Here is a 21,564-nt window from a genome sequence, read left to right on the forward strand (position 1 = left end):
ATCGTAATTTTGTTTATTTAACCTCTTGAGATGGGAAAACAAGATTTTTATTAAGTTGAACATGTGCTCTTTATGACAGAATGTTTAAATTAGGTTAATAAATCACCAAGTTACACTACTCAAAAGGCACCCAATTGGTGGAACGACCTGTATAGGCCTATAGGTTAAGCAAGTACAACAATGTTGACTGCCAAAACTGTATTTTGTTGTTGCTATTATTCATTACTGTAGCCTATGCTATTTAATAAACGGACTAGGAGGAGAATATTGCTGTGCTCCCCAGCCAAATTGAAGTTGATGGCAACGCAAAGACGGTCAATAACCTACACAACTTGAGGTAACCGCTCCGCAGTATTAAGCCATGGAACACGTTGATTGGCCAGTGAATGATCAAGCCCTCCGTCAACCTACAATTTATTTATTCATCAAAACCCAGCGCTTTCACACCACCGCCAGCTATTGCGCCCATAATTCCCACTGTAAAAATAGCACAAATATTTCTGACACACGCCCAGACCTATAGCGCTACCACCAGTGCTAAGATTTACCATTGCGTTAGGTTGTTAAAATAGAGCCCTACATCTTCAAAGATTATATTCTAAAGTTATTTTTGACATTTCATTCTATTGCTAATGGTTTGCTAATGGTTGTTCATGTTGCTAATGTTTTCAATGCAAAACACGTCCCACTGTTGTTAGAGAAAAAGTCACATGCGAGTAGAAATGTATCATTGTTTAATTAGAAGTTAAGATACATTTGTTTTGCCAATCTGTACTCTCCACGGCAGATTGTTTTATGGACTGATTTGGAGACCACGCCGACCGGTCACATGCGCATTGTTATTCATCATAGTTATCCATCATAGTTGTCCATCATAGTTATTCATCATAGTCATCCATCATAGTTGTCCATTACAATGTTCTATATTGAGGGAGGTTTTCCAAATATCTATATTCATTGAACATTAATGTGATATTTTGTCCTCATATGATGAAATGTATTATGGATTGATTGGTCATTGATATGATAACTATTGAGAAGTACTAATTTTGAAGGGAATTATTAGGCTAATGTTAATTGATGAAATACTTGTTTAGATGCTTTTGGGATTATCCCAGTGTTAGAGGTTGGGCTTTAAACCTGTTCAGATGTCCATATTCAAGAGAGGGCAAGATCTCTGATTGCGAGAGCTAGAGAGAATGGCGGAAGTGGATACTGAGTTTGAATCTGATGGCGCTAGCAAAGCTGAGATTAAGAATGAAGGTGATGACAATACTGGATGGACTACAGTCGATAAAGGACGGATAAAGAGCGCTAAAATCACAGTTAAAACGCTGTCTAGTAAGCCTACTGCTCCTAGCACAACTACTTCACAGTTTGTAGTAGGAGTGCAGTTTGAGGATAAGAAGATGTATCTGGGAGATCCATTTTATGTTGCCAAGATATTGAAGAAAGTGTACTGTGGAATCCGTTAGGGTGAACAGAAGTGGAATGTCGTAGATTTTTGCATGTCGGCAGAACAAAAGGAGTGTGCGTTGCGCCTTAGCAGATTCAAGAAGAAAGAGGTGACTGCCTTCGATTTTCGGAGCAGGGCACCAATCAAGGGCGTGATTTCTGGATTCTATGTAGAAGTTAGGGCTAAGAAGATCACAATAAAAATTCCTGGAACAGTTGGTGCTCGGCTATTGACGCATTCCAAGGAAATGTCCTGTAAGGGTGAAGGAGGCAGAGATTGCTAGGTTAAAAGCTGTTCAGCGTGCCTCCTAAGCAGAGGCTGCGAGAAAATGTAAATAATGTTCTAGTGGTTCGGTTGCCATGGAGACACCAACCTTCAGTGCTGTGGGTTCCATTCGCAAGGTGCAGGATCCAGATACCCTTGTCGTGAAGAAAGTCGATATTTTGTCATTTATTGCTATGGCGATAAACTGCACTGCAGGAGTGGCTAAGATCTCAAGAAAGATCAATATCAACTTATCTGCAGCTGAACGCTTTTTGGGAATGAAGGATGAAACAGGTGAGGAGCTGCATGGCATACTGAATGGAGCAGCAGTTCTGTCCTCTCAGGTCACCAGATCTGAGTAGTGCTCTGAGTGGATTTTGTTGTTTTGGATTTCCCCCCTTTTTTATTTCCCGCATCCAGTAGTGGGCGGCAATACAACGTTTCAGGTGTAGTCTGCCCTAAAACACTACAGAAGAAGAAGAAGAACTTTCAAGAGTGCATAGGCTGGACTGACATGTTGTCCCAGACTCTGCTAAACTCAGCTGTGTGAGGAATTATTGGCGCGTTGTCAAAGTTAAAGGTGCTCTGTCTTGTTTGAAGGTGGTCCTTTGTAGCTCAGTTGGTAAAGCAGGGCACTTGTAATGCCAGGGTAGTGGGTTTGATTCCCGGGACCACCCATACATACAATGTAAGTCGCTTTGGATAAAAGTGTCTGCTGAATGGCATTTATTATTATTATTCTGTCTTAGAAGGCAAATGTAGCTTCAGTATATTGACTCTATAAGTCTGTAAGTCAGTGTCCATCAACATCCTGTCAATATTAATACTGCAGATCCAGCTCACCTTCTACATCTGTTCATTAATACCACCATTTTGCTCCTGAATTCCATCTGACTCCTGATGCTTCCCACCGCCCTGACAACACTGTACGGTCCACTATTCTCCACTATTTCATGAGAAATTCTTAGTACATGGTTGCAGGAGCCTTGGAGCCAATATTGGACTTAATAGTGGTCAGATACAACCACATAAAGCCTCACCTTCTCTCTCCCTCAACCTTTCACCTCCCTCCACACCTCCTTTCCCACACGCCATCACCTTTCATCCACACCTCTCCACCACCTCAACCTTTCCCACACCCCACCACTACACCCCTTACGTTCCCTTCCCATCCCTCACCTTGGCAGGGCCTGCTGCAGTCCTGCCAGGGCCCGTAGGCATCCCAGACAAACTGCTGGGGTTTATCCTCGATGGGGATGTTATAGGAGTACCTGACGTCTGGGTTGTACAAGTTACCTACAGAAAGCACCTGAGGAGGGATCGGAGGGCAGACAAACAGAACGATCAGTACAGTTCCACTGTTCCATTTGCATCATAACCATTTTACATAACCTTCTCAACAGTCATGTAAGGAGTTGCTACCTGGACAATGATCTCCTCCTCGATGCGGTCAGTGCAGTTGATTCTCTCGATGACGTGGTCGGATCCGCTGTACTCGATGACGGCATTGCCCACTTTGATTTCCCTTTTAAACATGCTGACGACAAACTCGCCATTGAGCAGGAAGTCCCCACGACTGTTTGAAACAGCTGGAGAATAAGACAGAGGAGGTGACACTGTCATGAGTAAATAAGATAGCATAAGATTTTGAAAGTACAGTGCGGGACAGGGTGCAAAACCACAAGTGTCTTTATTAAGTTCGCTAAACTCCTTTTTCCTTCCTTGAGGAAATGGAACATAGTGTTTGCATGGGCAAACTGTAGAGTTGGCTTTGAAAAGAGAGTCAGTCAACTGTAAACAACTTTCACTTAACACAGTGATAAAAACATAGAGCAGCATAACAGTTGATGTTTTCATTTACAGTAAGGGCTGCACCAGAGAGCAGATAAACCTAACTCGGGTAAAATAATCCTACATTTCTACTGGAGGAATCTCAGTCCTCCTGTTCTGTTCATCAGACAGTCTGCTGCACACATTCACACTAATGCGATTATGGAGCTAATTTCCTGAGTTACTTTCCTCGCCATTTCACACATCACAGTAATGTGGCCACAGAGACCAGCCCACTTCCCACAAGCCCCCCTACCCCCTGTTCTCTCCCTGTTCCCCCTTAGGCCCCAGCGCACCCGCAGAGAGTCACACACGCACGCACATGCACACGCGAACAAAGAAACACCAAGAAACACAAGCATAGTAGCTTTTACACTTTTATGAGCAGCACAGAGAGAATGAAATTACACCCAGAGGGCTATGTGAGTTCTGGGTAATTAACGTTTTAGCATGTGTGCCCCAAACTCTCCAACATGCCAGGTTCAACAGGCCCTCCAAAGCTCTCCGCTGAGGACAGGCAGGACACTACATTAGCACCTACAACCAGACATAACATATCTGCTCAAGAAGAGAATACTTAACCTGTTGACACCTCTGAATTTTAGGCATACTGAACTTTGACATAACAGACAGTGACAAATCAAATCCTCCAGCTAATGTTTCAAATTCAACAGCCAACAAGACCCTAAAAGTGTTTTGATCGTGAGTCTGAGCCTTACCGAGGTAGTTATCGTCCTCTGGTTTCCCTGAGTAGCTGTGTTGACGCACATCAATATTTGTAGCACCACTGGGTATTCTCACCACTTCGTTGTATCCTGCAGCACAACAAGCAGAGGAGAACTCAATGTCTCTGAGTGACCATGGCGGTCAGTATATAATGGGATAGTGAAAAGGTTTCAGTGACACTTTTCAGTCACTGTGATAACACACAGTTTGGCTCACCGTAGCGCACCATGTTGAAGGTGCCTGCCACGGTCTTGCACGAGGAGTTGTCACCGCCACACACACCACACTTATCTCTCCTCGCCTTGGAATTCAACACATGGTCACATCCCGCTTGCTGCACAGGGATGAGGAGGAGAAAGGAGAGAAGGAAAATGAGGAGAAGGAAGTGGAGGAGGAGAAAACGGGGGGAAAGAAGTGTCATTAAAGTAGTGAAATTTCTTATGAAATTCTGTACTGTGCCCTGCAACCTTCTACCAGCCTGCAGGGATAAAACCTAATAAATTGTTTCCTAATACACAGAATCGAACCCGGTTACGTGTGTTAAATTCATCTAACTGTAACACACCTGACAGACATTCTCTATTGTAAATAGCACCACAGTGAAACTCTATTCTGGTATAATTGGTTTTAGTCTGTTGCTAGGAATAGGGACGATGGACTTTAGCCCAAGAGTACAGTAAAATGAAGAACCACACCTCCTCCATGAATAATATTCTCCTCATTTTAAAATAATGCCATCATGACAGCTGTTATAACAGCTCTTATGACTGTTACGAATGGCATATCAGGTTAACTGTCAGGCTGAGGTCGTTAAAGGCTGTGTGTCAGTCTCACCCTGCACAAGCCCTGCACACAGATGTCGTTGGTGTCGGGGCCACATGGCGTGCCGTCGATGACCCGGTCCCTGAGCTGATAGTAGGCCGTGCTGCCAGCCACCCTGCAGAACAGCTTACAGCGATCCTTCATCTGAACTACAGGACAGAAGAGGAAGGGGGAATGGTGAAAACAGTCCACTGACCACATTATAGGGGCTAATGAAAATTCAACCATTTGGATGTTCCAACAACTTCACATAACTTCTCATGCTATATCGCATCGATTCACCGAGCACTCTGAATGCTTTGTGCACATCTACAGGAAATCTTAGTTAGCTTACAACGGCACCCATTCTAAAGGCCTAACAGTCCAGTTCATTTTTCTCTGTGTTAGTAAGATGCAAAACCAAGAATGCGTAAAGAGAGAGGAGATGTTCTTACTTCCGCTGTACTTGGGTACCCAGCGCACGTTAGGAGGTAGACCGTTGATGTTGAAGTGCCGGCCATCAAAGGCAGCACACTGCTCCTCTCTGAAGTCTTTCTTCTGCTTGGAGCAGGGCTCTGAGTTACACGAGCGGAACTTCATCCTGCGCCCCACACAGTACTTCCCCCCGTTCTTGGGCCTGGAGGAAGGTGGTAGATAGATACAGCGTCAAATCTGCTGTGACTGTACTTTAGAATTGCTCTGGAAAGAATTCATTTAAGGAGGCTTGATGTTACGGTACATTGACCACTGCGGCTCATAGGGAGACACAGTCCAGTAGATGTGCATGACTACAAAGACTGTGCTTACACAGGTTGGTTGCACTCGCGCACAGCAATCTTGATGCCCCCGCCACACGTCCGCGAGCAGGAGCCAAACGGAGACCAGCCTCCCCACGCCCCGTCCACGAGGGTGGCGTCGTGCTCCTTGGGAATGCACTGGCCATGTTTACAGTGCTGTGGAGAGAGAGAGAGAGAGAGAGAGAGAGAGAGAGAGAGAGAGCGAGAGCGAGAGCGAGAGGAAGAGCATGATAGTAGGAAACCTTCGTCTGCACACTGGCAACACATGATCCTGAAAGCACTTCACAACCTCCTTTGATGTTAATCTGGGAAAAATGACAAGACGACTGGAAAAAGACAGAACCCAAAAAGACACCCATTACAAATGTGTCTGTCTGAGAGGAAGTGAACACAAAGGGGAAGATATGTTTCAGTTTATAGCCGACGATCCATTTCCCTTGGTGACAACGACTGCATTCTAAACAGCGGCAACCTCGGTGAGGAGCCTGGCATAGGCTTGGCATGAGGTTGGTTTGTGTGCAGGAATACAATGTGTAAACAGAACAGGCTCTGAACATGTGTGCTGTGGGACCTCAGCAACCCGGCCCGGCCGCCCCGCAGCCCTTTTATGTCAGACAGACAGGCAGGAAGTGAAGGGTTTGGTACAGGGCCTAATTAGAAGCTACACTAAAGCAGTAATGGAAAGGGAAATCTCCACAAGCCTCCATTCACAGCTCCACCATAAGCCTGTTATTGCCTAATAATAATACAGTCTCTGAAGCAAACAAATCCATGTTTAAACAAATGGAGGAATTTGGAGCAACTGCCACGTACGTCCCACTCCTGTTCAACTACGAGTTTATATCGAGTCTTCATTGGTGAATTGATTTCTTGGCAGGTTTCTGTGATCTTGTTGTTTTCTTTTGTCATTTGGGCTTTTGAAAAAATACATTTTGTAGTTGTGAGTCATTTAAATAGCGGCAGGAACAAAGAAAGTTAAAATCTAAGTTTCCTTTGTGGTTATTTATGGGGTGTATTTTGACAGTTCATAACATTGAATGTTCCAGTATGCTCCAGCATAGTGATGAAGCTGGCTTGGTTGTATGTGAATGTGTTGTGTGTTCATGCACAGATGTGTATGAAACTATTTAAGTCTCTCTCTCTCTCTCTGTGTGTACACACTACATAAGTATCTGGTGCAAGTCTCACTCTATCTTTCTCTTCATCTCACCCTTTCTATTTATCCCCATCTGTCCATTTCCTTCCCTTTCCCTATCAGATCCTTTCATCTTGCGGTACATCTCTCTGATACTTGCCTTTCCTGGAGAGCACTCAGTCCCGTCGGCCCAAGGCATGTGTTGGGTCCTGCAGCCCCTCTGGGCCCCCTCTGGGCTGGTGCACCACAGTCTGCGGCACTGGACCTATAGAACATTCACACACACACACACACACACACACACACACACACACACACACACACACACACACACACACACACACACAGTTACCATTCCCTTGCCTGAGCCCCATCCACAAACACACACAGTTACCATTCCCTTGCCTGAGCCCCATCCACAAACACACACACAGTGCTATATACTCTTCCATGTCTTACAAGGCGTGTGCCCTTTAAACAAAGCCTGGAGCTAAGCACTGACAAACATCAAGCCCAGCGGTTTGCAGGGCACATTCAATCACAGGAGGAGTAGTGTGTAAACAAATGCTTTAACACATACCGTACAGAAGGCCAAGCTGAGAGATAGCCAACTAACAGAATAAGGTGACCCTAGTATAGAATGTCTAGAACCATAGACTGTAATAATGTAGGACTAGACAGTGAACTGTCATTTGAATTCTGAGTGGTCCATTCTCTTACCATATATGGGCACACCTGTGTCCCCGGCCCAAATATCAATTCACATTGTTTATTGACATTGTATATCCGTCCAGGCAGCTGCTGCGACAGACTGTATGGCCTAGAAATGGGCTCATCAAGTAAGCACTCGCCATACCCTGTGCTATTAAGAAATAAAAATAAAATGACTTAAAGAAAAAAGGAAAAAAAAACAAAGACACAAACAGACAGAAAACACACTCAGTACAGATGGAGAGGTAGTATCCTGTAAATAACAGAACCCCTACTGTACCTACTACAAGGCTATTGCTATGAAAACAAGAGCTGGAGCTCTATTCAATCAAAAATTATATATACGGAAGTAATAAACATTCCAAATATACACTAACAACACAGAAGTCATGTTGTTTTCCTTTAACCCAGAAATGTGCAGATACCAGTTTTGATTGAATAGCTGACTGGTCATTTAACCCTTACTGCAGTGTGGTGCTACTAACGTTAACGACAATAACTCTTCTCCATAATGACATGCTTGTCTAAAATAGAAAACAATGGCCGTTACATACTCAAGGAACTCTGTGATGTATTTCCTGCTACACTTGGACCACATCCAGGGGTTAGTGTAGTAGTTGAGTGTGGGCGCCATCACATGCTGCTGTATTTTAACCCCCTCCTCTTTGCACTTGTTGCTGTCATCATGGGGCATGTTGAATCTGTCAGGAGGCCAAACCACAAGTGAGAACATATATTCACCACAACACACAGGTCTAACCCACCATCAGTAGACCTACATGTTAGGCTGATTGCTAAACTAAGCACTAAAGGACCGGTTTTGGGAGATTTGTTTGACTGTGGTAAATAAAGCATCATCCTTTAAGCAGCAGACTGGTAACACACAGGGTTAAATGACTGGGCTGGTTGGGGTTAACATTAGCAGCAGACTGGTAACACACAGGGTTAAATGACTGGGCTGGTTGGGGTTAACATTAGCAGCAGACTGGTAACACACAGGGTTAAATGACTGGGCTGGTTGGGGTTAACATTAGCAGCAGACTGGTAACACACAGGGTTAAATGACTGGGCTGGTTGGGGTTAACATTAGCAGCAGACTGGTAACACACAGGGTTAAATGACTGGGCTGGTTGGGGTTAACATTAGCAGCAGACTGGTAACACACAGGGTTAAATGACTGGGCTGGTTGGGGTTAACATTAGCAGCAGGTCTGTGCAGGGGCCAGTGTCTGGTAGAGTCTGGTAGAGTCTGGTAGAGGTCACAGGGAATAGGTATTATATAGTATGGTACCTCTCTCCTATGGTACTGTACTGTACTGTATGGTACCTCTCTCCTATGGTACTGTACTGTACTGTATGGTACCTCTCTCCTATGGTACTGTACTGTACTGTATGGTACCTCTCTCCTATGGTACTGTACTGTACTGTATGGTACCTCTCTCCTATGGTACTGTACTGTACTGTACTGTATGGTACCGCTCTCCTACGGTACTGTACTGTACTGTATGGTACCTCTCTCCTATGGTACTGTACTGTATGGTACCTCTCTCCTATGGTACTGTACTGTACTGTATGGTACCTCTCTCCTATGGTACTGTACTGTACTGTATGGTACCGCTCTCCTACGGTACTGTACTGTACTGTATGGTACCTCTCCTATGATACTGTACTGTACTGTATGGTACCTCTCTCCTATGGTACTGTACTGTACTGTATGGTACCTCTCTCCTACGGTACTGTACTGTACTGTATGGTACCTCTCTCCTATGGTACTGTACTGTACAGTATGGTACCTCTCTCCTACGGTACTGTACTGTATGGTACTTCTCTCCTACGGTACTGTACTGTATGGTACCTCTCTCCTATGGTACTGTACTGTACTGTATGGTACCTCTCTCCTACAGTAATGTACTGTACCGTATGGTACCTCTCTCCTACGGTACTGTACTGTATGGTACCTCTCTCCTACGGTACTGTACTGTATGGTACCTCTCTCCTATGGTACTGTACTGTACTGTATGGTACCTCTCTCCTACAGTACTGTACTGTACTGTATGGTACCTCTCTACGGTACAGTATGACAGGTAGGTACTGTATTCCACCAAGCTTTGTCGCTAAGCAGACTTGACACCGCTTGATGCCAATAAGAATGGAATTCAACAACCCCACCTTTTGAGTGTGTGGCAAAAAAACATTATTTGACTAAGATTGGTTTGTTAACATTATTTGACTAAGGGTTGTTAAAGTCTGTAACAGTCTCCAATGTAGCGGCCTGGGGTTGTATTGCCAAGCTGGATGAAGGCTGGCTGGTGCATGCTGACTTGGGACGTTGCACATGCAGACTTAGGTCTTGAAGCTTGGAGACATTTTAAGAGGAAAACCAGTGCCACATAAGACACCTGTCTGAGATAGCATGACACACAAATACAGCGTTAAAATTGTAATGACATGAAATCAATGAAAGAATAAACAGCATGCCGTACTCACACATGGCCCAGTTCATGGGCGATAGTGAACGCAGTGCTGAGCCCATTATCCTCACTAATACTGCAGCTTCTGTATGGATCACACACGGTGCCCAGCTCTGCAAGCCCTGCAAGCCAACAGCATCACCATTATCATCATCATCATTACATTGTCATCAGCACTATCAAAAGCAGAATCATTAGAAGTACATCAATATGCTTATGAAACTGTCATCAATCAGATGTTATGTTGTACAGCCTATCGCATGTGTCCTAAGAGCTCCTCTTACCTAAAGTGTCACACTTGTCCCGCGCTCGGCAGATGTCTTGCCTGTGAAGAACACACAGATGGAAGTTATGCCACTGGTTTCACACCCCAGAACGGTGACACCAGAGATGCCCTATGTCAACTAGTGTACTCGTTTGTGTCAACTAAAGACAATATATTGCAGCGAATTCAGGGTGTAGCCCCAACCAGGGCTCCAAACTAGGCCCAGCGACTGTCAACACAACACTTTAGCCGTTACACCAAGAGATGGTGATGAGAATGGCTGTGTCGTGGTGGGAGTGACAGTGTACCTGGTGATGAGAATGGTTGTGTCGTGGTGGGAGTGACAGTGTACCTGGTGATGAGAATGGTTGTGTCATGGTGGGAGTGACAGTGTACCTGGTGATGAGAATGGTTGTGTCGTGGTGGGAGTGACAGTGTACCTGGTGATGAGAATGGTTGTGTCGTGGTGGGAGTGACAGTGTACCTGGTGATGAGAATGGCTGTGTCGTGGTAGCAGTGACAGTGTACCTGGTGATGAGAATGGTTGTGTCGTGGTAGCAGTGACAGTGTACCTGGTGATGAGAATGGTTGTGTCGTGGTGGGAGTGACAGTGTACCTGGTGATGAGAATGGTTGTGTCGTGGTGGGAGTGACAGTGTACCTGGTGATGAGAATGGTTGTGTCGTGGTAGCAGTGACAGTGTACCTGGTGATGAGAATGGTTCTGTCGTGGTAGCAGTGACAGTGTACCTGGTGATGAGAATGGTTGTGTCGTGGTAGCAGTGACAGTGTACCTGGTGATGAGAATGGTTGTGTCGTGGTGGGAGTGACAGTGTACCTGGTGATGAGAATGGTTGTGTCGTGGTGGGAGTGACAGTGTACCTGGTGATGAGAATGGTTGTGTCGTGGTAGCAGTGACAGTGTACCTGGTGATGAGAATGGTTGTGTCGTGGTAGCAGTGACAGTGTACCTGGTGATGAGAATGGCTGTGTCGTGGTGGGAGTGACAGTGTACCTGGTGATGAGAATGGTTGTGTCGTGGTAGCAGTGACAGTGTACCTGGTGATGAGAATGGCTGTGTCGTGGTGGGAGTGACAGTGTACCTGGTGATGAGAATGGCTGTGTCGTGGTGGGAGTGACAGTGTACCTGGTGATGAGAATGGCTGTGTCGTGGTGGGAGTGATGATTCTCATCTTGGTGATTTTGCCTCTGTTGCCAGATACAGAAGTTCTTTAAAGTGGTCTGTGCATTGAAGGAAATGGTTGGGCCATCCTACAGCAGAGAGTAAAAGGGAGATGTTTACAGTACTGTAATGTGCTGCTGGAACTGATGAATGAATGCTGTGTTTTAGAGCTGTGATCTCACCAGCTCATTGTTGATTATGACTAACTTCACAATCACAACGTTAATCAGATTTCCGATGCTGGGATCCTTGTAGATGGAAGACACCTGAAGGGAAAGATTATAGACACTGTTTTTTTTATCAATACATTTCAGTCTCCAGAACTTAGGAGTCGACTCAATCAGTGGTTCAGATATTATAAATCAACATGCAGTTTTAAGGGAAGAAAAACCTGGACTCATAGTCCTGTTTGAGAGGTTGGTTATGGCTGCAGTCAGATCTTGTAGAGAATGGAGACGTCCAGGATCACAATAAAGGGCTAGTTTAGCTACCCCATAGGCACTGAGCCACAAACGCCTGAAGAAGCATTTATTTGAAGTGGACACAAGGATGCCATCTATGCAACATGCCTGATATTATTTTTACACATTCATCAAAGCTCTCAGGCAGGTCCACCTCACGCTGCCCCTCTCCTGACCGTTTGAACATTTTGTTTACTCCTTCCCTGGGCTTCCCCTACAATCAAAGAAGCTGGCTGGCTCGCTTGCTGTCAGTTAACTGAGCAGAACTTACGATAGACATTAACGTGAGTATGTAGTGCTGAAGGTTGCTCCCGTGATGTTCCACCATCTTGCTATCTGCCACCACCATGACTTCTACAAAGCGGGGATAGGAGAGGAAGCGCTTTGATCTCCTGTGAGGTCCTGAGTCGCCGCTGCTGTCATTAGCCGGCCGTCTGCCGCTCTCTCGCTCTGTTCTGGAGAAGGGATCGGCAGTCAGGCCTGCAGACAGGCTGTCCAGGTCATCCAGCATGCTGCTGCTACTGCTGGACAGCGGACGTCTCTTCATCTTGTCGCTGTTCCTCTTGTGTCTGTGTTTATGTCCTGGAAAAGAGATGGTCCAATGAATATAATACACACAATATGAACCACAAGCGTATACTGCAAGCTGGGATCACAGGCTATTGAATGTATCATACAATCAACTCTCACTCGCTTCCTTGAAAGCCCTGTTTTTACTACTAGAGCATGCTTGGGAATGCTTCCAAAGTAAATATGCTGCTGCTCTTCTTTAAATATTATTGCTGAAGGAATGAGTCAAAATGAATGAGTTGAGGTCCAAGGGCCTGGAGAGAGAAGGAGTGAAGAGGAGGAGAGATGAGGGGTTGGGTGGGGTTCACTTTAGGTAAGCCTGGCACTCTGCCACACACCAAAGATGGAGCAAAGTCCCAACATATTAAGGAGGAGTGTCATGGACTGGATGCCAGACTACACTGACTTTTTGTTTTTCAGGGGTTGGAGGGTGACTTCTGAGTCGGATTGTAATCTTGAGATGACAACCAACCTCAATGGAGTAGCACTAGTACCTCTTCACTCTTGTTTTCTTAGAAGAAAGATCACTAAATCTACACCAATTGCAATGCAACACCAGTCATAGAAACAGGACTCTGTCTCCAGCACAAAGGTTGAACTGTTTCCTGTTCACCATGATTCTTATCAGAATTCAACATATTCTTTTATTTCAAATCCGGAGCTACAGAGGGCCTTTGTAAAAGCCAACACAATGTCTTATATTCATCCCCACTGGTTAAAAAAAACATACTCAAATGTATTTCTAAGACTTAATATTCATTTTACAGGTCATACAATCTGAAATGTAACACACGCAATCAAACACCACTTTCCTCTCACAGAAACACACTCATCCTCAGCTCCTAATCACCACAATCATACACATCTCTGCCATTTCAACTTCAAAATGCCTCTATGTACACACGCACGCACGCACGCACACACACACACGCACGCACGCGCACGCGCACACGCACACGCACACACACACACACACACACACACACACACACACACACACCCTACCACAAAGACCTTTCTCAGATGTGAAAAACAACTATGTGCAGTGACATGTCTTGCGTTTTACTCAAATCAATATCATTCAGCTTTATTTTCATAGTAATGAATAGTTAAATGTTTGAAGTTGGCATCACTTTCATACAATACAATATACACAGTGTCTTCATGGTACTGGGCCCATCGTGTTTTCTTACCAAAGGACCACAGGAAGTGCCAGAGTCAACAGGAACTTGTGGCAATAAACTGAGATTTGGCGATACTAGGAAGAACTTCCAAAATGATTTTCCTGTGCCTGAGCTGAAAAAGCACCTAGTTACAGAATAACTTGGGAAATTAGAGGTGAGATGCATCCATATCCTGCCCTTTTCTCTTGGAAACATGAATAACCTCTGACCTTTTGCCCATAATGCATTGTAGTGGGTATTCCATCTGGATACAACTCTCTGCAATCAGTTGTTCATGTGAGGTTGCTGTGCCACAATTAGTTTGACTGACTGATGGTGGGATCATATGAGTGAATCCATACAGTTACGTTGTCTATCAGATATGTCAGTCACTGAAGAACCACTCATAATCTGTTATACTGTATCTGCCTTACAACAAAAATGCACAACTTTGAAATAGTTCTTACTGTGTTTTTTTATGAGCCAAATTATGCCACTGCTTTACATCAAAGTCTAAACATGACATAACAGTAGTATGGTCATGCCTGTAATAGTAAAATGACTATAAAATGACTTAAGTTCCTATTGCAAATCATATACTGGCGTTTTAGGATATAATACTGTATATGAGAGACAACGATTATCCTTCCTTGTCTGTTGGAACTCGTTAAAGGCCGGGTAACGAGGGGGGTTTTATCAGGGAGACTGACACACACACACACACACACACACACACACACACACACACACACACACACACACACACACACACACACACACACACACACACACACACACACACACATTTGTTTCCACACGTAGCAGTTCTCACAGGGAGTCCCATTCTCTCTCATCTCATCTCCTCTCCTCTCAGAGCCATCAGAGTGCAGAAGCACCAAGAGGAAGACACCAGGTGAAAGTCTGTCAGTTGACTCAATGGACTGACTCAGCTAGCTGTAGCTCTCTCTCTCTCTCTGTGTGTGTGTGTGTGTGTGCGTGTCCAAAATCCTCCTGACAAACTCTATAACACACCAAAAACACTCATCTCAGACCAAACATGTCCATTGCACCTCTACTCTTATAATTTCAGTGTACCTGATGTGTCACAAGCAGTGTCCTCCACAGCTGCCTCATTCTCAGAGGCTTTCTTTCTGTACACAATATGAGGTTTGGTGTGTTCTTCTTCATAGAGTTCTCCATCGTAGCTGTGAAGGGGCTCCACAAAATATTCCCCTTCCGGTGACCTGAAAGTGCCAAGCTGAGGGGGAGAAAAAAGGAGGAATTAGAATGGTTTGAAATAAGTGCAGTATCATTGGAGCGTACTGCATGGGCACACTCCACAGAGTTCTGGAAATGGTCCTTGTCAGAGCCCCCACTGGCTTTGATTCACAGCTAATCATTTTATGATTATGTGCTGAAATACATGTATTTGCATGCATATTAGTAAAATGGTCCCTGAAAAAGAGAGGAAAAATGAGAAGAATGAGGCCTATGATGCCTATCAGAAAACAATGTGAGTCTTATTGTTTGTTTCTTGGCACAGTTTGCAGACTCGATGGAAGCCTTGTTCCATTTCATAAAGGCAGTGCTACTAGTTAACTTGGAGGTCAAAGATACACCAGACATGTGAAGTGCCAAGCTAGGCAATGTGGAAACAGCACTTATTTCGAATCTAGAATGAATTGGACAATGCTGCACTGCTCAATGCTACAGACCAATAGGGTGGCCCTCAGTAAGTCTAATTCACCATGAAATTATATTTCATTGTTTATGTATGATGAAAAGACTGAAACCACCTCAAAGTAGTGAAAAGGGAATCTCACAAATATACTGCAGGTCTGCTGTATGCAAAATGTAATGACTATTGGGAACATTCACAATTGTGCTCAAATGCACACAAGATATAATGACAACACCAACTATTGATTTAGTTGTGGGAGCCACTCGTAGTATTATGGAGGGGGTATTGGGGGCAGCAACATTTTGTGCTACCGTGAGTGAGAGTGTCATTCCAGTTCATCTAATGTGTTGTGTCATGCCAATACAAGTTATAATTGACTATGGCCAGTGACAGTGTCTTGTGAAAGACTCCTGTATGGCCTTGTGCCAATTGAGAACAGTTGACTAAATCAATGAATGGTTCTCGATTCTCTTCTCAGATACCACCAGCTCTACCAGAGGTGGCTCACTTTATTCAACTTGTCAATTAGCACAATAATAACACTTATGGAATTTTAACAGTATAATATGGCTGACCAGAATAAAAAGCCCAGTATGGTTCTTCAAAAGGATTTACAAAGAACCTTCAGATTCAGAATGGTTCTTTATAGAAATGTTCTATATAGCCCCAAACAGTGTTGTAACCATAGTGGAACCTTTTTTTGGTGCTATATAGAACCTTTTTTAATAGCACCATAAAGGTTCCATTTAGAACCTTATGAGCATGTTTCTTTATTGAATCTTCAACAAAAGGTTCTATATAGCACCAAAAAGGGTTCCACTATGGTTACAAACCAAATAACCCCTTTCTGGTACTATTTTGAACAATCATTTTTTTGTGTGCTAAATTTGTTTAATAGCTCATCTCATGCTATTCTACACATTTAGCATTTATTTAAGCTAATTAAAGCTAACAGAGGTGTGTTGACTAGGCTTGGGCAGTATACCGTCTATACAGTATGCCGGGATATTTGGAAATAGCCATGGGATGTTCTTTTAGTACCGTCAATACAATTGAAACAATTTCTTTGAAGTGTTTTTTATTATTATTTGAATATTTGTAGCTAATTTCTAAGTACCTACAGTCTTGTGCAATATGTTAGGAGATAAAGAAGATTGCGTTCTTAATTTCACCTGTCACGTAATTTTTCCTTCTGAAGTTTTACCGGTAGTACCCAGTCACATGGTGTTTGTTTACAAGCACACAACGACGAGAAACCGAAGCCTTGTGAGTCACTCACTGTTGTGTAGCACGTGCCAGGTGATCTAGTTACAGTATGGAATTCACAACTAAATGTTGGATAAAGTTGTGTGTGTCAACTCTAGGGGTGCTCATGTTACTGGAGATCGGAATTGTCCGGTGCGAGAAAGGCAGGTTGAGGTGGCAAGAGTCAGAGTAGTGCAGAAAGTGTCATATGCTGAGGCAGTGAAGAAAGTAGAGGAGGATGGGTTAAGGTTAAGGGTGAGGGATACTGAAAGGTGTGACATATGCTTCAGTAAGGTTGGCTTCTTAGCGTTCATAGCAATGGTTATTAACTGTACTGCAGAAATGGAACGTAAATCCCAGAAAATATATGTTGTAGTGGCAGCTGCAGAAAAGTACAACATTTGACTTCGGAAGAGTTACAGGGTGTGTTGAGTGGTGGTGTCTCGTCCTCCCAGGCCGTTGGCATGGTGCAGGAGCAGATAGGGTCAAAGTAGTAGAATGGGGTAGTGGGTTTTTAAATGAGTGTAGGGTTAGTTGGAAGGTTGTTTATTTTCCCCTTTTTCCATTTTGGATCACAAGGTATAATGGATTTATACTATAGTCCAGTTGGGTGCGGTATTGCAACATATTGGATGCCAACTGTCATTAAACACCACCGAAGAAGAAGACAACTAAATGTTTGCCAGCTAGACATCTTAAAACTATTCCAAATCTAATCAAATTGTATTTGTCACATGTGCCGAATACAGCAGGTGTAGACCTTACCGTGAAATGCTTACTTACAAGGCCTTAACCAACAATGCAACTCAAGAAATAGAGTTAAGAAAATATTCACTAAATAAAATAAAGTAATTTTTAAAATTAAAAGTAACACAATAAAATAACAATAACGAGGCTATATAAAGGGAGTGCTGGTACCGAGTCAATGTGTCGGGGTATTGCCTAAAATGCTAAATGCTCTGCAGTTGTACATTTGGTTTGATAATTTAGTAGCTCGTTAGCTATATGGCTAAGTGGTTAGCTTCTTCCTAAATCAAGCTTTGTTGGCCGGTAACAGCATTGGCCCTCCTGCATCAAGAGCCTTGCTGTCTAATATTTGTTTTGTGCATTTAGCAAACTGTGAGTAGCATTTTTGAGTTACTTGTATAACTTTATGAGCTGGGATGTCTGTCCTGAAAATAGTTTAGGTCAGAGACTTTATAAAATGTTAGCAATACACTCGTTAGCATTTGGTTAGAGTTCTCAATGGGATTCAACATGTACTTGTTAGTGTTGCTAACCTTCAGATTACAAAGGTTCAGTGAGGTTTGAAAATAGCTCCCTTGGTGTGCAGTACCGGTATTACCAAAAATCCCGGTATGGCACCAGGTCGGTATGAAGAGACGACAATTGGAATATCGCCCAAGCCTAGTGTTGACTGTGATAAAGGCACGGAATGATGAGCTGTTTTTTGCTAAATGAACAAATGAAATAGGCAGTGGCATGGCGAGAGCTTGGTAAGATTCTATCTGCATTTCATGTCCAAATTGATCATTGACGCAGCTTTGTTCAGTTCAGTGTTCTTCCTATATAGTAATCTAAATACCCCAATTCATGTTATGTTCAAAAGAATGCAAAATAAAAATAGCTGCCACCAATCAAACCAATTAGGGTTCGGAACTGTAGCCCTTTGCTGCAGTCATTGACCAAAAGCACCCTCTTTGGCCTCATGGGTGGAATGTTATTAATATTTCATCATTAATAAATAAATAAATTACAAAATGACAAATCCAGTGTTTCTATGTCAAACAGTGTAATATTGGGATGCAAACTCAAAATGGAAGGGTACTGAGTTGCTGCTTGCTTCATTTTGTTAAGCCCATAACCATGTGTGTGAGGTGTATACTTTTGTTTCAAAGTAGATTTGTTTAAGAAAACCAATAATCACTCTGTGTGACCCTGATTTATCCCACTGCAGTAAAAGGTTGAAGACAATTACCTCAGAATAATATTTTTGCAGATTGAACCTTATAGTCAGTCCCAAGCTCTCGTGTTGGTGTATATAGCCATAGAAGCACAGTGACATATGCCTCAATGCAGTCATATTGGTGGCTAATTGGGGTTGTGGCTTTCAGTTAGTTCTTCTGGCAACCCATCCCGTGAGAGTGAATGTAATTCCAGTTTATCTGTTCTGTTATATTTAATCAAATCTGATTAACCCAGTGCAATGCTTGCTATGAATTAAAGTACAGAATTACAGTATATCTGATGGTGTTTGCATGTTGAGGTAAAAAGACAAATAATGTCCCGTTTGGAACACTGCCAAGTAAAGAGCGTTAAAAAAATGAATGCTTTTTTTTCTCAATCTGATTGGGTGGGCCTGGCTCCCCTGAGTGGATATAATTCATAATGTATCAGTGGTCATATACCTGCTTTCAACTGTTTTCCTGTGAATAGGTCCAGAGCAAGTAAAAGTCCTTAGATGTATATGAATGAATAGCCTATACATACGTGAATCATTGTAACTTTCTAATAGTGCATTTTATTGGCCTGAACCACACCAATACACTAACATTATTAACCTTGTTTTATTTTAATGTCAAATGGTCTCCAAGCCTACTAGGCATATGGTGCAGGCAAGTCCCATTTGTTTAATTTGTGATGACCTCAATGATATTCACATTGGGAATTTAATTGTTATTATTACAATCTATAAGAATCCCTAGTGAATTTCAACTCAACACAACGTCATGCACGCATGGGGATTATGTCGCTGTCTGATACTCAATCGCGATGACGTCAGCACCACTGGCGCTCCCTCTGCACTGATGTGCGTAACGTAGGACGTCACCGGTTACCGGAGAAGCGTGCATGACACTGCATGCAGAGTGTGATGGCTGAAGTTGAGGAGCAGAATGGGGCTACTAGGCTTAAAGTTATTTATGTGAGCAGCTCATTTACATGTGAAATGGTCAGGGATAAAAGAGTTAACATAAATGGCATTCTCTCGCTAACAGTCAAACCACTTAAGTTGAACACAAATGCGCAAGGCTGGAAAAGCGCGTTTTGTGCAGAGGTAGAAATACACTCCATTACAGCACTCCAGGCTAAGGTTCCCCTTATGTTCTCATGTTGTCATAGTATTACAACAGCTGTATAAACTATTAGCATTACAGTTTCATATCTGGTCAGAAAACAGGTGCGCCCATCATAGTGCAGAGAAACATTGTATCACACTGTATCAAGGGAAGGCTACTCAAAGTGCTTGGACTCACCAATCCAGAGCAGAGACTGATGACTGCGGTGTTCTCCGTTTGAGCATTCACATGTCCTTTATAGAAGCAGTGCTGATACTCCGTATCCTCCTCCGTCTCCTCCTCCGGGGTGAAATCCGTTATGTTAACTATAGGTGCTCCAAGTACTGTCACAGTGTATAGCGGAGCGATAAATCCCGACTCGAGTGTCAGGTTGAGGTGATAGTTCTGTCCAAACGCAGATATTTTGTAATGGATTGATGGCAAGGCCCATTGATCAGAGGAGTTGCCTGGGCTACCCTCCACACTACGCTTTTTCCTTTTGAAGTGCACGCTCGTGGGAAAGTTGTCACCGGCTTCATTCACTCGCTCTGGAGTTACAATCTCATATGCGCCAAGCTGCTCGGAAATTTTAGCTGGAGAAGAAACCCATGGTATAACGTGTATAGAATTAGCAATGTTAATTGGCTAGTAATAGGCTTATGATAATGATAACAATAATAATAATGTTATTTGAGTTAATTACGTTTGCCTCTGTGAAATGAAGTCATTCAAGAAACATAAGACCATTATAAATGCATTCCAAGTCATGTGCTTTGCTGATCCTGAAAAAAGTCATTCATTCTCTGTCTGCCGGTTAGCCTACAACATAACACATCACAGGGTCATTGTTTTGTGGCAAGTCGAAATACGTTACCTTTTCTTGAACTCAATAGCGATCTCCCCGTGGATGACACTACATTCAAAAAGTCAGGGAGAAATAGCAAAAACCCTAGTCCCCAAAACAGCATATGCATGATTGTCCACGTTAAGTAGAGAGCGCCACCCCGAATATAGTATTCCTCCTTCACTGCCGGTGCTCCGGTCACTCGGGCTTACCACCGTATTCAAACTCTCAAGTGCGCGCCACATCCAAATCGATTATCCTTGACTCTTCGGTGGGGGGGTTTCTCACCGGTAACGTGCGTTGGGTCGTGAGCGGTTCGCAGATACCCTGGCGAACATGCTTACTGCAGAGAGAAGGGTCGGAGAGACAACTGTGGTGGGCTACACTGCACACACCACAGACTGCTGATGTGGGGGGCGGGATTAGTGAAAGGTACATTACTGGAGCACGCCCTTTTAAACAAGCCACTCCCGTTTCTGTGACATACATACAGAATTCACTTAGGCCTACAGTATGATTGATGTATCACTGAAATGACTTGAGTTAAACATCTTCAATAATGATTGCTGGTGGTGGTGGAGATGTTCTTTAACTGGAAACCATGAAGGAAGTACAGCTGGATAAGTCATGGTACATTGAATCATTTGATGTATAAAGGCATTATAAAGGCATCGCTTACTGTTTACTGATGGCTTTGTTAGGATACATCTTCCTCCTGGCATTAGCCTACATGGTCTCCTTTGTAATGACACTGAGATCTAAGGGTTCGTAGATCTATCTAGTCCACATCTAGCCTTCTACTGAATCTACCTTATTCACTGTGTCTTTACAAATTAGGATTTGCTGGGATCATTACATTTAGAATTGAACGTCATTGAGTTCCTCTAAATGTCTCCCCTCAACTCACCT

The 21,564-nt window shown here is 43.5% G+C and overlaps 1 protein-coding gene across 2 annotated transcripts in view; it reads right to left on the minus strand.

Annotated features, from left to right (window-relative positions):
* LOC115150769 (A disintegrin and metalloproteinase with thrombospondin motifs 9) overlaps positions 1-21,041 on the minus strand; it is a 72,179-nt gene extending 51,138 nt beyond the window's left edge. For both annotated transcript variants that reach the window (XM_029694431.1, XM_029694430.1), the window contains exons 1-18: positions 20,686-21,041; positions 20,010-20,404; positions 14,925-15,087; positions 12,368-12,678; positions 11,818-11,901; positions 11,600-11,724; positions 10,475-10,515; positions 10,207-10,312; positions 8,275-8,421; positions 7,730-7,871; positions 7,170-7,274; positions 5,885-6,030; positions 5,533-5,714; positions 5,111-5,247; positions 4,493-4,610; positions 4,270-4,365; positions 3,143-3,309; positions 2,900-3,029 (exon numbers count right to left, since the gene is read on the minus strand). In XM_029694431.1, the coding sequence (XP_029550291.1) occupies positions 2,900-3,029; positions 3,143-3,309; positions 4,270-4,365; positions 4,493-4,610; positions 5,111-5,247; positions 5,533-5,714; positions 5,885-6,030; positions 7,170-7,274; positions 7,730-7,871; positions 8,275-8,421; positions 10,207-10,312; positions 10,475-10,515; positions 11,600-11,724; positions 11,818-11,901; positions 12,368-12,678; positions 14,925-15,087; positions 20,010-20,404; positions 20,686-20,785 (2,695 nt within the window). In that variant the 5' untranslated portion in view covers positions 20,786-21,041. The remainder of the gene's footprint in view (positions 1-2,899; positions 3,030-3,142; positions 3,310-4,269; positions 4,366-4,492; positions 4,611-5,110; positions 5,248-5,532; positions 5,715-5,884; positions 6,031-7,169; positions 7,275-7,729; positions 7,872-8,274; positions 8,422-10,206; positions 10,313-10,474; positions 10,516-11,599; positions 11,725-11,817; positions 11,902-12,367; positions 12,679-14,924; positions 15,088-20,009; positions 20,405-20,685) is intronic.
* Positions 21,042-21,564: the final 523 nt, after the last annotated feature.

This window comes from Salmo trutta, chromosome 16 (genome assembly GCF_901001165.1).
Source record: "Salmo trutta chromosome 16, fSalTru1.1, whole genome shotgun sequence".
Classification (NCBI taxonomy): Eukaryota; Metazoa; Chordata; class Actinopteri; order Salmoniformes; family Salmonidae; genus Salmo; species Salmo trutta.